The sequence below is a fragment of the Heterodontus francisci genome, chromosome 20, assembly GCF_036365525.1.
Source record: "Heterodontus francisci isolate sHetFra1 chromosome 20, sHetFra1.hap1, whole genome shotgun sequence".
Classification (NCBI taxonomy): domain Eukaryota; kingdom Metazoa; phylum Chordata; class Chondrichthyes; order Heterodontiformes; family Heterodontidae; genus Heterodontus; species Heterodontus francisci.
Window position 1 is genome coordinate 64,898,106 of NC_090390.1, and position 15,216 is coordinate 64,913,321.

General features: G+C 40.3%; 1 protein-coding gene across 2 annotated transcripts in view; it reads left to right on the forward strand.

Annotated features, from left to right (window-relative positions):
- The window catches only part of fhip2a (FHF complex subunit HOOK interacting protein 2), a 79,382-nt gene that overhangs the window by 40,025 nt on the left and 24,141 nt on the right, over positions 1-15,216 (forward strand). For both annotated transcript variants that reach the window (XM_068052961.1, XM_068052962.1), the window contains exons 5-8: positions 2,127-2,249; positions 7,789-8,121; positions 8,697-8,893; positions 13,449-13,563. In XM_068052961.1, coding sequence (XP_067909062.1) covers positions 2,127-2,249; positions 7,789-8,121; positions 8,697-8,893; positions 13,449-13,563 — 768 coding nt within the window. The remainder of the gene's footprint in view (positions 1-2,126; positions 2,250-7,788; positions 8,122-8,696; positions 8,894-13,448; positions 13,564-15,216) is intronic.

The window sequence follows — 15,216 nt, forward strand, 5'->3', positions numbered from 1 at the left end:
AGTCCAGGCCCCTCTGCCTGCAATCCAAACAACTGCTTCATCTGGCTACTTTAGTCCAAGCAGCCTCTCTGGAAGCACAAAAAATCTGCTGCTTGATTCCTCACAGCAGACTAGAAAACAGGTTCCAAACTCAATGGTTTATCCACTCAGAGGCCTTTTACCATTCAACAATCTTTTCTTTATCCACTTGTTAGTTTACATCTCTTAGCAGAGGCATTCTGCTGTTCAGCGTGGCTCTCTCTCAGCCAAAACTATTATTCCAGCCTGCTGCTTTTTCCGTCTCTTTAAACAACCATTCTCTAAAGTTGTGAAACTGAAACCTTGGCCGGAATTTTACAGTGGACGAACGGGAGCTGGACTCCGACGTAAATGTTGGTGCCGAACCTGCTTCCGCCCAGCTGGGGGATCCGTCCCGTATTTTATGGATCCCCGGGCTTTAATTGGCCCAAGGCGGGACTTCCACCCATTTGAGGGAGGAGGTCCTGCCTCAGTGAGCTGCCGGCCAATCAGCGGGTCGGCAGCTCTTAGTCTCAGCAGCGCCACCGGGAGTGGTGGCCACTGCTGGGACTGCAGCCCAGCCGACCGAGGAGGATACCAAGGAGCCGGGACTGAAGGTGAGTTTGGGTTGCCTCACCAGGGGAATCGGTCGTGCCCTGGTGAGGCTAGGGTGGTCGTTTGGGGGGAGGGATGCATCTTGGATCTCGAGGTTGGGTTGGGAGGCGGGGGCGGCCCTCAATCGGGCACCCTGTGCTCGATTGCCAGGCCCGCCCCTCGCCCCCCCGGGGGTGAGGAAAGGTTGGCAGCTATAGCTGGGCGGCCTGTCACGTCCCGGGCATACCCACTTGCCACGGGTAAAATACCCGTGGAGGCAGGTGAGGACCCTAAAGTGGCCATTAAGTGGCCATTTAAGGGTCTTGAATGGCCTTGGGCGGGCGGGCTGCTTCTCATCCCCCGCCGGACCTCCATAAACTTGGTTGGAGGTGAAATCGGGGCAGTTTGGCCTCCCGGAGCCTGTCGCTCAATTTTACGCCGCCCCCACACCAGCATCCAACCCACTGGGGCGGCGTAAAATTCCGGCCCTAACCTCTAATCACACATTTCTGGTTAAAAAAAAATTGCTTGTTTGTTTAATGTGACTCTGATCTCTCAGAACATTAAGACCTTTAGTTTCAGTTTCAAATCAGTGTTTGTCTCAAAAAACTGAATCCAAAATTAAAGTACCCAACAAGTCTTGCACAGAATGCATCTGCATAAGAGGACTCCATCGCAATATTATAAAATAAACTTATGAAATGGTTAGTAGTCACTCTAAAAAGAAGAAATAATTATTCAAATTGTCTCTTATCTTTCAAAGAACCAGCACTCGCTAACCCTTGGCTTGATGGGTAGTTGCTTTGTCCAGTGTTGAGCTAAGACTTAAGAATATGGAAGTCCCAAGTTTGGTCACATTCAGTGATGAGCTAGATTTCCATTATCTGTACAGTAGTTGGGGTATGGATTTATCCATAATATCCCAGACTAGACAGGAAAAATTGCTGGGGTTCCTGCCCCTGTTTGCAGTCCAGTGACTTATACTGGAAGGTATACTTTTGAGGATATCCGTTGAGCACTCGTACAAAGTCTCCTGCAGTCTAGACTCATGTGATGACTATCCACTTGGGAGAGGAACCAGAAAAAGGCACCACCTATGGAACAGTATGCCTCTGTTGAACAACTTCTGGTCTTAGCTGTCACACTTGCGCATGGAGAATGGTTCCTTCATCAAGGCACGTAGGACTACTGCCATTCATAAAACTGTACATCAGCATGAAATATTGCATTGAAGATTGGAGTATTATGAAAAAAGGAGAGATATATAGAAACTGAAGTCCACTTTCTATTATCCTGGCATAACCTAACATTGTGATAAATGAGTTAACTTGTGAGCATTTTTCAATTTGGCTAACTCTGATTTTTTAAACTGCCATACTGACTGAAATTGGCTAAGAATATTCCAGAGATTGAACCTAGGATCTCACTGGTTAATACGGATCAGTACCATGTATTGTACCAAATAATTTTGAGAATAAGAAAATAGTTATTAAATATTCCACTTTTCTGCTACATAAGATTTTTTTTCCCCATAGAAATTAATTCGACTTTGTGGTGAAGTTCTTGCTGCCCCCACAGAAAATGAGGAAATACAATTTCTCTGTATAGTCTGTGCAAAATTGAAGCAAGATCCCTATTTGGTCAACTTTTTTCTAGAGGTATGTATATCCTGCTGTAACCATTTTCATAAAGCTGTATAACTAATGCACAGTTCTTTGGTTGTTCATTTTATTATCTTATATTTATCTTATTATTTCTTTCTTTAAATAACTGATGTAATGGCATTATTGACCAGAAAAAGACCCTAATGGAAAAATTGTGCCTATTACTACTTTTTCCAATAAGTTACATATTTTAATGTTTATGTGAGGAAGTTGCTATTAACTATTTAAACTATCTAATTGAAGTAATAGTACATTTTCACCTTTTCTATTTCATATGCAGTTAAATTGTTATTGATATTCTGGGCCAAAATTCCAATTAGGGTAGGGTACGGTAGTGGTGTAGTAGAATTTAATAGATTTGGTTATTTGTTGGCTAGCATGAAAGTTACTGTCATAAAACCCAACTGGTTCACATATATCCTTCCTACAGTAAAGAAAATCTGCTATTCCTACCTAGTCTGTCCTACGTGTCCCTTCTACTACATGCTTGACTCTTAATGCCCTCTGAAGTAGCCAAGCAGGGGAGTCAATTGTAAAAACTGCTCGCCAAATGATATGTACCATGTCTGTAAAAATAATTTTGTTCAGGCCTGTCAAATTAGACACAACTACCAATGTATATGTATATTTTTTTTAAACTTGATTTTTATTTATGACAGATTTCAAGTACCAGCAAAGCAGCAGCATGATCATAACAATAAGGGGATACTATCCAACATTATTGCTATAGGGCATCTTTACTGATAGATCACAGTGATCATCTCTGTTCTGGGAGCTATGCTTCTTTATGTCGTGGTAAATTTAGTGTAGCTTTCCATTGACTACAGAGTTTCTCTCTTTATACCCTTTCTTATCACTAATATGTGGCAGCTCATCTGCAACTCCCTTTAGCTTCTCAGCCTTCCCATGAACTTTATCTCACATGTCTGAAGAGATGATGCCCTTTTGCTGTCCTTGCATTTAGCACTGATAAACACATTCCTTTTCACCAAGCATACTCTATCCCTATCTGATAACTGCTGAGGTCTAGAAACCATACCACTTACATGTCCACAAATAACAGCATTTCCACACTACAGGCTACTTTCTTATACAATACCATCTGTTTAGACATTTCAAAACATTGATAAGCTATTTCAAAATATTATGGCCCAAAGCTATATTATTATGTTCAACTTTCACACAGTTTTAGCATGCTCAGTGTCATTACAAAGCACTAGCAAAACTCCGTCAATTTCTGCCTTTATTCTGATTCATTCATTCCATCCTGGTTTCTTGCAATCTTCCAAAGTTATTATCCAACAAAATCAAAGACAGTCACTAATAAATCCAATAGGGAATTCAGGAGAAACTTATTTACCCACAGAGTGATTAGAATGTGGAACTCGTTACCGCAGTGAGTAGTTGAGGCAACTAGCATAGATGCATTTAAAGGGAAGCTAGATAAGTTACTGCCTAATGAAAGTACTGTTCCATGAGCTTGTGTTGCACTTCATTAGCATAGCATCGAAGACCAAAGAAGAATGAAACAGTGGGAATAGAAAAAGAAAGTGACAAGCAATGTGGAGCTTGCAAGCAGGATGGAGGTGTTTGACAAAGCACTCGGCTAATCTGCTTTTGCTCCTCCCAATGTTGAGGAGGCAAAACCATGGACAGGAAATAAAGTATACAATTAGGTTGGAGGAAATACGTTATTCTTGTTTAGTGTAAGATTGGTTCTTTAAGCTGATATCTGATGCCAAATGACAAACTGATGCATATTTGACTGCAGTTCTAGTGCAGTTTGTAAAACCCATTTCCCAAAAACCCAAATTGCAATAATACTGTACAAATTGATTCACGTGCAGAGGATTTCTTGTTTGTAGAAAGGACTCCAGAGCGTAGAAAGGACTCCAGAGCGTTGATAGGACAGAGCTTTTTGCACCCATGTGGTGCTAACTTATATTTACTCAAATATTTCTGATTAAACTTGCCTAAAAATCAGACTGTAATAGTATTTGCTAAAGTGAAGGCCATGTCAGTTGGATTTTTTTTAAAGAAGTCATGCCTCTTTTTGTGCAACATTCAGTTTGAGTTATATCCAATTACGTAGGGCTTGTGTAAAATGTTTATTTTAAATTGTCCTGAAACTGTAAAGATTCTTCAAACAACTGCATGTTTGAAAATTGCATGCTTTTAATAAACATTGCAGGTTCTTATGACATCTTGTTCTTAATGAACCTTCCTTCCAAGTTTTTTTTTAATCAGTGCTCTTTGGAGAATTTTTCTAAGTGTTGCTCTCAAGCTGGTCAAATCTTTTTGTGTGCAGGATTTATCATGGTTAAATTTAGAATTGTTTTCTGTTTTATACATATGAAATGTTACACTACAGAAAAAATGTTAACCATCCCAGGACAAAGATATAGTTAAGCTGAAAGCAAAGTCACTTGTTGTGAAGTGTCATGATTTTGCTTTAGGTGTACTATTGATATTGATCATAGTTTGATCCCATCTCTCTGACAGATGAGCCTCAATTGCTCCTTCCGTACAGATTTATTATGCAACAATTTTTTAAAATTATTATAGTATTTACAAACACTGCAGCTAACTCAACACAAATCAGTTTATATTTCTTTAAATCAACTATTAAAATCCTTGCAGAATATATTGCACTTAAATAATTGATTTTAAAAATTCCTTCACTATGTTCTGCAAAATGACCCAACACTGAGGGGACTCAGAAGTGTTTTTTTTAATGTACCTGTATAATCTGGTATATGATTAGTTGAGAAGGTGTTTTACTTGTTATACATGATATAAGGAAGGGTAAGTAGCCTTTCAAAATTAAAATAAATGAAATAGTACCTTTATGATGCAATTTTTTTTATTTTAGGATTTGAAATGTTGAAGTAATTTACTATTTAATAGGCAGTGGAAGATGTTGAAACCTTTGTATAATGATGTGCCTTGGTTCTAAAATCTAACTAAAACAGGATCTTAACACACAACGACTTTTGTGTTATCCACTGATGTTTACTAAGTCCTATATTTAGACTATTTTTTTGCTAAAATCAAATATCTGAGATTTTCCAACATGTCTCATTTTCCTATTCTAAAATCTGTTTGCTAGGTGAGACAGGACCCTGTGCTATACTCTCAAGAATATTTATGAGCAGCTAAGTTACAGTAACTGCAGGGCTTCCTCATCAACATTTGTGTGGAGCATGGTTAAGAACAGTACAAGAGCACAATTAACTATTTTGCTCACAAGATAATTGAATTGCAGGAAGGATAAATATCCAATATTTGGATAGTTCCCACTGTTCAGAAAATTTGTTACCATCCCTGAATATTTTTGCTTTCATCCAGGTCCATCCATGTTCACACCACCTAGGCCCAACCATCTTCAGTTGCTTCATCAATGATCTTCCTTTCAACATAAGGTTAGAAGTGGGAATGCTCATTGATGACTGCACAGTTACTATTCACAACTCCTCAGATATTGAAGCAGGCCATGTCCGCATGCAGCAAGGCCTGGACAACATTCAGGCTTGGGCTGAAAAGTGGCAAGTACCATTTGCACCACACAAGTGCCAGGCAGTGACCATCTCCAACAAGAGAGAATCTAACCATTCCCTAACAATCAATGACATGACCATCACTGAGTTCCCCACCATCAACATCCTGGGGTGTTACCATTAACCAGTAGCTTAACTGGACCAGTCACATAAATACTGTGGCTACAAGAGCAGGTCAGAGGCTGGAAATTCTGCAGTGAGTAACTCACCTCCTGACTCCCCAAAGCCAGTCCATCATCTACAAGGCACAAGTCAGGAGTGTGTTGGAATACACTGCACATGCCTGGATGGGTGAAGCTCAACACAGTCCAAGACAAAGCAGCCACTTGATTGGAACCCCATACACCAACTTCAACATTCACTCCCTCCACCACCGGTGCACAGTGGCAGCAGTGTGTACCATCTACAAGGTGCATTGCAGTAACTTGCCAGGGCTCCTTCAACAACATCTTCCAAACCCACATCATCTACAACCTAGAAGAACAAGGACAACAGATGCATGAGAAGACCCCACTGCAAGTTCCCCTCCAAATCACACACCATCCTCACTTGGAACTATATTGCCATTGCTCCACTGTTGCTGGATCAAAATCCTGGAACTCCCTTCCTAACAGCATTGTTCCTATAACACATGGACTCCAGCGGTTCAGGAATATGGCTCACCACTACCTTCTCATGGGCAAACAGGGATGGGCAATAATTGCCAGTGCTGCTAAATCCCATGACAAATTAAAAAAGCAAAATAAATCCTAACAGCTAACTGTAAATCATAATGGAAGATTTTTAAATTGATGAATATAGTCAGTGAAAGGGCAAAGCTTTGCAGCAAAGTAACAGCTATGACCAAATGTTAAAATACTCTTCCTAACCACAAAAGTGATCTAGTGTTCTAAAACAAAAACTTGAATAAAATTTGTATTCTGTAGTTTGGCAATATTTCATGTACAAAGCTAATGGCTAGTAAACAGTGGAGACTTGCATTGCACCAGTCTGATGTGATTTGATCCAGATTCCAGAGATGAATGGCCAGTGTCTAACCTGCAACCCCTGAGCAGTGTCAATCTTGATTCCATCCCCCACCCCCAGGCAACATGGTCCTAGTTATGCTAACTTCTTATTTGTTGATTTATTCTGTTTGAATATTGTGTGCCTGAATGTTTGGAAATGTCTGTTTCTAGTGCTGTTGCCTTGTTGGGAGGTAATACCTAAAGCAGGGCACCAAGACTTTTTAGTATTACAAGCTTGAAATAAATGCAAGTTAATGTGGATTTAAATTTTGTATATGGCTTCTGAAATTCCATAGTGTGCACCTAAGAGACAAAAGTTTGGCACCGGTAATCTAAACCTAATTCCATACAGTTAAATTAAAACCCCTGATACGCAGCTGATTCCATCCATTAACAAAATGCATGAGTAGACTGCAGCTGCACATTCATGCTTGCTTGTAGCTTGAATCTTCTTCCAAGTATAAAACTGTTCAATTTCCTAGAATTGTTTTCATTCAACTTGAGCATAAAATTATTTTTTTAATTCAAATGTAACTCAACTTGATTTACAACTGATATTTTTAATGTTCTCAGTGCGGTTTTGAAATACATATGCTTAATGAAGATCCCCAGGCTTCTTGTAAAACATCTAAAATTTGATTGGTCACCAAGAAAAATGGCTCATCATTTTACATCTTTACTTTTTCTATTCGCACATCTGTCTAATAGATAAAAATAGGCCAGCATATTCCCAAACCCTTCAACATCATCTCCTTTCCATGAGGTCTGTGGGTAGGTGATGTAAACTATAGTTTCATGCTCTGAAAGTAGTTCCACAAATTTTCATCCTTCTTAGCAGCTTACTTGAACAGATCAATGTTTTGTTTGTATATTATAGAATCAACAAAGCAGAGTTCCTTAATTACTCTCCTGGGCAGCTCAGACTTTTCCTTAACTTTACTCTATAAACCAAATGTTTTCCTTTTCTAGAACAAATCTGCAAGAGCTACAGGAGTTGCCAGCCCACAGAAAACATTAGGTGTTTCAGACAAGACAGTCATGTCTCCAGACAGATCATCAGACACCGAACAAGCCCAACCTGCTGAAGGCAACACTAGTACAGGACATTGCAATGCTCCTTGTAGAGCTGTCATCAACCCATTGGACAGCACTAGTGAGTCGACTCAGCACAGTACAGATCTATCTGCATCATTTAATACAATGACCCTTTCCCCACACACAGCTGCTGCAAGGTCCTATGATCACTGTCAAAACCAAGATTACAATCTGGTGAATTCGTTACTAAACCTCAGTAAGAGCCCGGTAGGTGTACTTAGTAGACCATTTTCATTGGCTGCTGCAGTTGTGTAATTTTATTGACTTATTCAGGATCAGATTTTTATGGTGATACTTTGAGAACAAATTGCGAGAAATATCTAAATAAAGTGTACTACTGCATCTGTTTTGGTATTGTAATGAGAAAAATTAATTTACTATAGCATGCCATACAGTTTGGGAAAGATAGCCGTGTTAAGATTTTGATGTTCATTTTGCTTCCTTAAACATTCTAGTTTAATATTTTTAAGAACATCTTAATTAGCATCCACAAAACTATTAATGGAAAAGCTGCTGAAGTCCACTTGCACTGTTGATGCTACTTTCTTAATAACCTTGTAGCTAGTGTAGTATTTTCTGTATTCTTGAAAGCATGCAATAAAAATTGTAGAATGAAAATGTAGAAAGTGCGAAAAGCAGTTTGATATAAGCTTAGGCTTACTATCAAAATGCACGTGATAATTAATGGCCAATCCAGGAAAACCAGCTGAATTATGATACAAGCCTGTATTCTCTGAAGGAACAGAAAGCACCAACTAGTTTTTTTTCTGTTTATATTTCAGGATGGTCGAATTGTTGTTAAAGCATCTGAGGGTCTGATGCTGCTAGTTAGTTTGCCAGAGCCAGCAGCTGCAAAGTGCCTGACTGACAACACTTCTCTATGCCAATTACTCACCGAAAGACTGGGCACGCTTTATAGAGCACTGCCGCAGTCGATAGATCCTATGGATATTGAATCTTTGGAGTCAGTCAACTGGGGGTAAGTAGAACATAATTGTAATTCCAATGTTTTTTCTAAGTGGCATGTTTACAAAAAAAAAACTTGTACTGGTGAGTGCAAGCAATACTGTGCAGATATAGACAGACAGTTTACAATGATGATTATCCTTGAAAGCAGGTTTCTTTGTTACTAAGTGGAATACTGGGCCTATGTTTCTTGAACCATTGAAATCTCTGCTACAATTATAGGGAGGCTGTAAGCAAAACAAAAAGTGAAATAAAAATTTAAAGTGCTGAAAATACTCAGCAGGTCTGGCAGCATCTGTGGAGAGAAAAACAGAGTTAACGTTTCAGGTCGATGAACCAACAAGTTCAGAGTTTTCCCCTTGACAGTTGAATTGCAACTTGGGCCTGGCAATGTAAATGGTGCACTTCCCAAATGGATCCAAAACTGCAGCTACCGGCCTCTGACTGGTAGTTCCAGTGTAATGCAGTGCAAGATGTCAACTCTTTTGGTTGCGGAATGGTGAAAATTTATATGATGCTTGATGTTAAAGCATGTACTCAGCATATTTTGAGCACTTAACTCTATTTAAAATTTACTGAAATTAATGTATGCATAAGATTGTTTAGTTTCAATTTTCCCTTTTATTTCAATGATTTACTGCTATAATAGACAGAATGGTGTATAATACCCTGAATGGCACATTAATAGGCAACATTTGAACCCTTGGCTTAACATAACTGTTGCTATACCTACACTAGATGGACTGCAGCGGTTCAAAAAGGGCAGCGCGCCACCATCTTCTCAAGGGCAATTAGAGATAAGCAACAGAAGCTGGCCCTGCCAGCAATGTGCACAGCCCATGAAAAAATAAAAATAAATTCTTAATGATCAGTATTTTTTTCTTCTAATGTGCATTATTCATAAGTGTTATTCGGTCTCGCCACCCTCCACCCAATTTTTTATCAGAAGACTCTGACTCTTGGTGAAATGTTTTCCATGATCAGATGCTCTTAGTGAGCAAATTCTGCTTCAGTTAGCAATATGAACTGAAAATGAAACCATTCTATGAACAATTTGCCATTTTTCAAAGCATCAGACTTCACCTTGTGAATCAGAGAGGATTTTGAAGTTAAAATTCTTTTGAGCTGGAAACTTGGCAGATTTCCTGATTGCTGGATTGGTAACTTATATATCCAGTGCTACAGGCTAGAATTATAATGTGCAGTTCACTCCACTTGTACCTTGATTGATTGTAGACCTTCTAACTGACCGCAATAGTGTGGTGTTAAAAATGGTGAGTTAATCCCCGAGTGTTTTTTTGGGATCAAGTAAACAGACAAATGATAGGTTTTTTAACCTTGCACAAAAACCTAATTTTTACGTAATTCCCAAAATGGTCGCAGCTTCACACGCACACATTTTTAAAAATTATTTGTTCATGGGAAGTGGGCGTCGCTGGCTAGGCCAGCATTTTCTGCCCATCCCTTACTGGCCTTGACTACTGAGTGGCTTGCTGGGCCATATCAGAGGGCATTTAAGAGTCAACCACATAGCTCTGGGTCTGGAGTCACATGTAGGCCAGACCAAGTAAGGATAGCAGAGTTTCTAAAGAACATTAGTGAACCAGGTGGGTTTTTACAACAATCGACAATGGTTTCATGGTCACCCTTAGGCTAGCCTTTTAATTCCAGATTTATTAATTGAATTCAAATTTCACCATCTGCCGTAGCGGGATTTGAACCCATGTACCCAGAGCATTAGCCTAGGCCTCTGAATTACTAGTCCAGTGACATTACCACTACACCACTGCCTCCCCATTCTCTCGCTCTCGCTCACACACACACACACAGACACACACACACACACACACACACACGATGTAGTTCAAAGTGAGGTAGGGGTTTATGGTAAGCCTATTGAAACTTCTAAAGAGGACACATTATTTTAAAGGTGCAGGCCTGGGTGTTTGCAGTCTTGAACTTGTTGAGGTGTTGTAGATTTCTGGTGGTTAAGACTTCAGACTGTAGGTGGTGGTCACTTTAAGGCCTCTGCTGCAGCAAGTTGAAGTGTAGAATTAGCAGGACTACCTCTTGGTTGGTTGGATCTCTTACCACAGCCTGTGGCTGGACTGCTTTCTGAAGGTGTTGACTTGATCTCCCCTCTCTCTCCAGAAGGCTACCTTTTAAAGTAAAAATCCATCACATTGGAGTTTCTGTTAGGAGACACATGCCCTTCGCCCTTGGTGTGACCACACAGTGGACCAGGATGTAGAATCCATAGCTATCTACTGATGTTTGGATGGGTACCATTGTGTTATGATGTGGCTGCTTCACACCTATACATTTTGCTTTAGACTGTCAGTCGGTCTCTATAGCCCTTTGTTCATTCATGTTGATTAAGAGTCATTAATATCTAATAGTGCTGCTTTCAATTTCAAAAGGGTTTTCCCCAGAACTATTTCAGACAAGGTTAATGAGTTCCATCATTGCCGACAAGTTTGTTTATTCCCTGTACAGTAGGGGTCACATGACCACTACTCCGTTTTGACTCTGGTTTAAATGTTCATGTTCTTATGATTTAATTTTAACAGTTGACTTTTTAACTTCATATTCATAGAGTTATAGAGTTATATAGCACAGAAACAGGCCCTTCAGCTCATTGTGACTGAGCCAGCCATCAAGCACCTATCTATTCTAATCCCATTTTCCAGCACTTGGCCCGTAGCCTTGTATGCAATGGTGTTTCAAGTGCTCATCTAAATACTTCTTAAATGTTGTGAGCGTTCCTGCCTCTACCACCTCTTCAGGCAGTGTGTTCCAGATTCCAACCTCCCTCTGGGTGAAAAACTTTTTCCTCAAATCCCCTCTGAACCTCCTGCTCCTTACCTTAAATCTATGCCCCCTGGTTATTGACCCATTCGCTAAGGGAAAAAGTTTCTTCCTATCCATCCTATCTATGCCCCTCATAATTTTGTCTACTTCAATCAGGTCCCCCCTCAGCCTTCTCTGCTTCAAGGAAAACAACCCCAGCCTATCCAGTCTCTCTTCGTAGCTGAAATGCTCCAGCCCAGGCAACATCCTGGTGAATCTCCTCTGTACCCTCTCCAGTACAATCACATCCTTCCTATAGTGTGGTGACCAGAACTGTACACAGTACTCCAGCTGTGGCCTAACTAGCATTTTCTACAGCTCCATTATATTCTTCTATTTTATTGTTTATTTCATCACCGCTTCTTTTGTGCATGACAACCTTGATACTTTTTTTCATGAGTCTAGCATTGGCTGAGAATTCTGGAGTACAACTCAATGCCTTATTCAGCTTTTGTCCTTAATTCTGTAAGATGGACCTCGAAAGGCTACGCTTCGTTTCTGCATCTGTATTAACTACAGACAACATGCACTGTATGCATTTGTATTTTAACCAGACATACATGGCTTTCTCATGGCAATTATTTTTTTAAAGCAATTTTACTGTACCATTCCTTTATTTTGATATGGTTGTTTTTCCAGCCTGATACTGTGGTCTTGCTGGTACCATATTCAACTACTAGCTTGTTTTGTAATTCACCCTTGTTGAGCCTCTCAAATGCCCAGCTTCATTTCTCTTGCTTTTAATGCATGTGGAGGCGTGCACAACAAAGAAAATGAGAATAGCACAATATTTTTTAAAATTTTGTTCTTGGTTGTAGGCAGAACTGGCTAGGAATATCTTTTGCTTAACCCCAGTCACCTTGAAGGGTTAACACAGGTGTGGGACTGGAGCGATATGGAGACCACCCCAGATAATGATGGAAAATTCCTCTCCCTGAAGGTCTTGGGAAGTAAATCTAGAATGAGGTGGATTATGTATATGAATGGGTGAAGAAACTTTAAGTCAGGTGTCGAGCGTTGAGGGAGCCTTTGGGCCACAGAGAAGCGTCAGTAAATGTAAAATCTGAGTACAGTTCAATACTGCCTTTTGTAATATGAAGGAAATACAAAGAATAGATTTTAGTGAATTGTCCAATGTTAACAGTTTAAAAATATTTTAGATTGTGATTCAGGAAATCAAACTGCACATTTTCACTGTTGAATTTATCAGAAATAAAAAGAAAGAGAAATAGCCCTTTCAGGATCTCGGAACATTCCAAAGTGCTTTTCACCAGTGAAGAACTTTTGAAATCTAATCACTGTTGTAAGAAATAGTTATGTGACATTGATACTTAAGTAAAATACTGTGGATGCTGGAAATCTGAAATAAAAGCAGAAAATGCTGGAAGTACTCTGCAGATCTGGCAGCATTGTGGAGAGAGAAACGGAGTTAATGTTTCAGATCGATGATCTTTCATCAACCTGCAGCGTTAACTTTCTTTCTCTCTCCACGGATGCTGCCAGACCTGCTAAGTATTTCCAGCATTTTTTATTTTTATTTGACATTGACACTTGTTTGGTAAATGCACACTCATGTACCTGGAGTCTAACCGTTGGTGTTCACTGATTACTGTGTGGCAGGGTGCGATCCTTTAAATGTTAAATTCTATTAAGTATCTTCACACTATGGACAGGTAATTTATACAAATTAATTCTTGTTTTTACTTTCTGTATTACAGTTTAGATTCGTATAGCCATAAAGAAGATGCTGCAGCTTTTCCAGGAAAGCGTGCCCTCATCTCTTTCCTATCTTGGTTGGATTACTGTGACCAGCTGATTAAGGAAGCCCAAAAGGTCTGAACAACAGAACAAAAAGTGAATTAATCATTGAAAAGTTGATGTTTTGTGTGGTTATTTTTTTTGCACAGTGATTAAAGTGTGTCTAGAACATGTTTTTATGGATGCAATGACACAATTTCAACTGGGTTCCCTCTTATAGTGAAGAGAATACAATATGCATGTTTTTTAATTAGTTCATGGGATGTGGGCGTCACTGGCTAGGCCAGCATTTATTGCCCATCCCTAATTAACCTTGAGAAGGTGGTGGTGCGCCACCTTCTTAAACCACTGCAGTCCATGTGGGGTAGGTACACCCACAGTGCTGTTAGGAAGGGAGTTCTAGGATTTTGCCCCAACGACAGTGAAGGAACGGCGATATAGTTCCAAGTCAGGATGGTGTGTGGCTTGGAGGGGAACTTGCAGGTGGTGGTGTTCCCATGTATTTGCTGCCCTTGTCCTTCTTGTTGGTAGAGATCGCGGGTTTGGTAGGTGCTGTCTAAGGAGTGATGGTGCGTTGCTGCAGTGCATCTTGTAGCTGGTACACTGCTACCACTGTGTGTCAGTGGTGGAGGGAGTGAATATTGAAGGTGGTGGATGGGGCGCTAATCAAGCGGGCTACTTTGTCCTGGATGGTGTTGAGCTTCTTGGGTATTGTGGGAGCTGCATCCATCCAGGCAAGTGCAGAGTATTCCATCACACTCCTGACTTGTGCCTTGTAAGAGGTGGACAGGCTTTGGGGAGTCAGAAGGTGAGTTACTCGTGGCAGGAATCCTAGCCTCTGACCTGCTCTTGAAGCCATGGTATTTATATGGCTACTCCAGTTCAGTTTCTGGTCAGTGGTAACCCTAGTCATTACTCTGGAGAAAACTGTTTGGAATAACCTGCCAGTTAGAAACAAAAGTATGAGAGATCTACTAAATCCAGCTGGGTATTATAATGGCAGTTAAAAACTAACAGGAAGTGAGTTTGAATGGCCGAATAGCTATTCCTTATCCATATTTGGTCTTCAGTACATTTAAATGCTATACATATCAAAATAGCCAGCTGAAGGGTATCATAAGGCTCTAACACAATGAAGGAATTAACACTTTTATATCCAATGTGGTAAGCTGATTCGATGTTATCCACTTTATTAAAAATCTGGTGAGTCGCGTTATTTTTGTTTTGATCTAACCAGATCAACTGATGTGAAGGTGATGATACGGTCCCCGGAACAAAGAACAGTACAGCACAGGAACAGGCCATTCGGCCCTCCAAGCCTGCGCCGATCTTGATGCCTGCCTAAACTCAAACCTTCTGCACATCCGGGTACCGTATCCCTCTATTCCCATCCTATTCATGTATTTGTCAAGATGCCTCTTAAACGTCGCTATCGTACCTGCTTCCACCACCTCCCCCAGCAACAAGTTCCAGGCACTCACCACCCTCTATGTAAAGAACTTGCCTCGCACATCCCCTCTAAACTTTGCCCCTCTCACCTTAAACCTATGTCCCCTAGTAACTGACTCTTCCACCCTGGGAAAAAGCTTCTGACTATCCACTCTGTCCTTGCTGCTCATAACTTTGTAAACCTCTATCATGTCGCCCCTCCACCTCCGTCGTTCCAGTGAAAACAATCCGAGTCTATCCAACCTCTCCTCATAGCTAATGCCCTCCAGACCAGGCAAC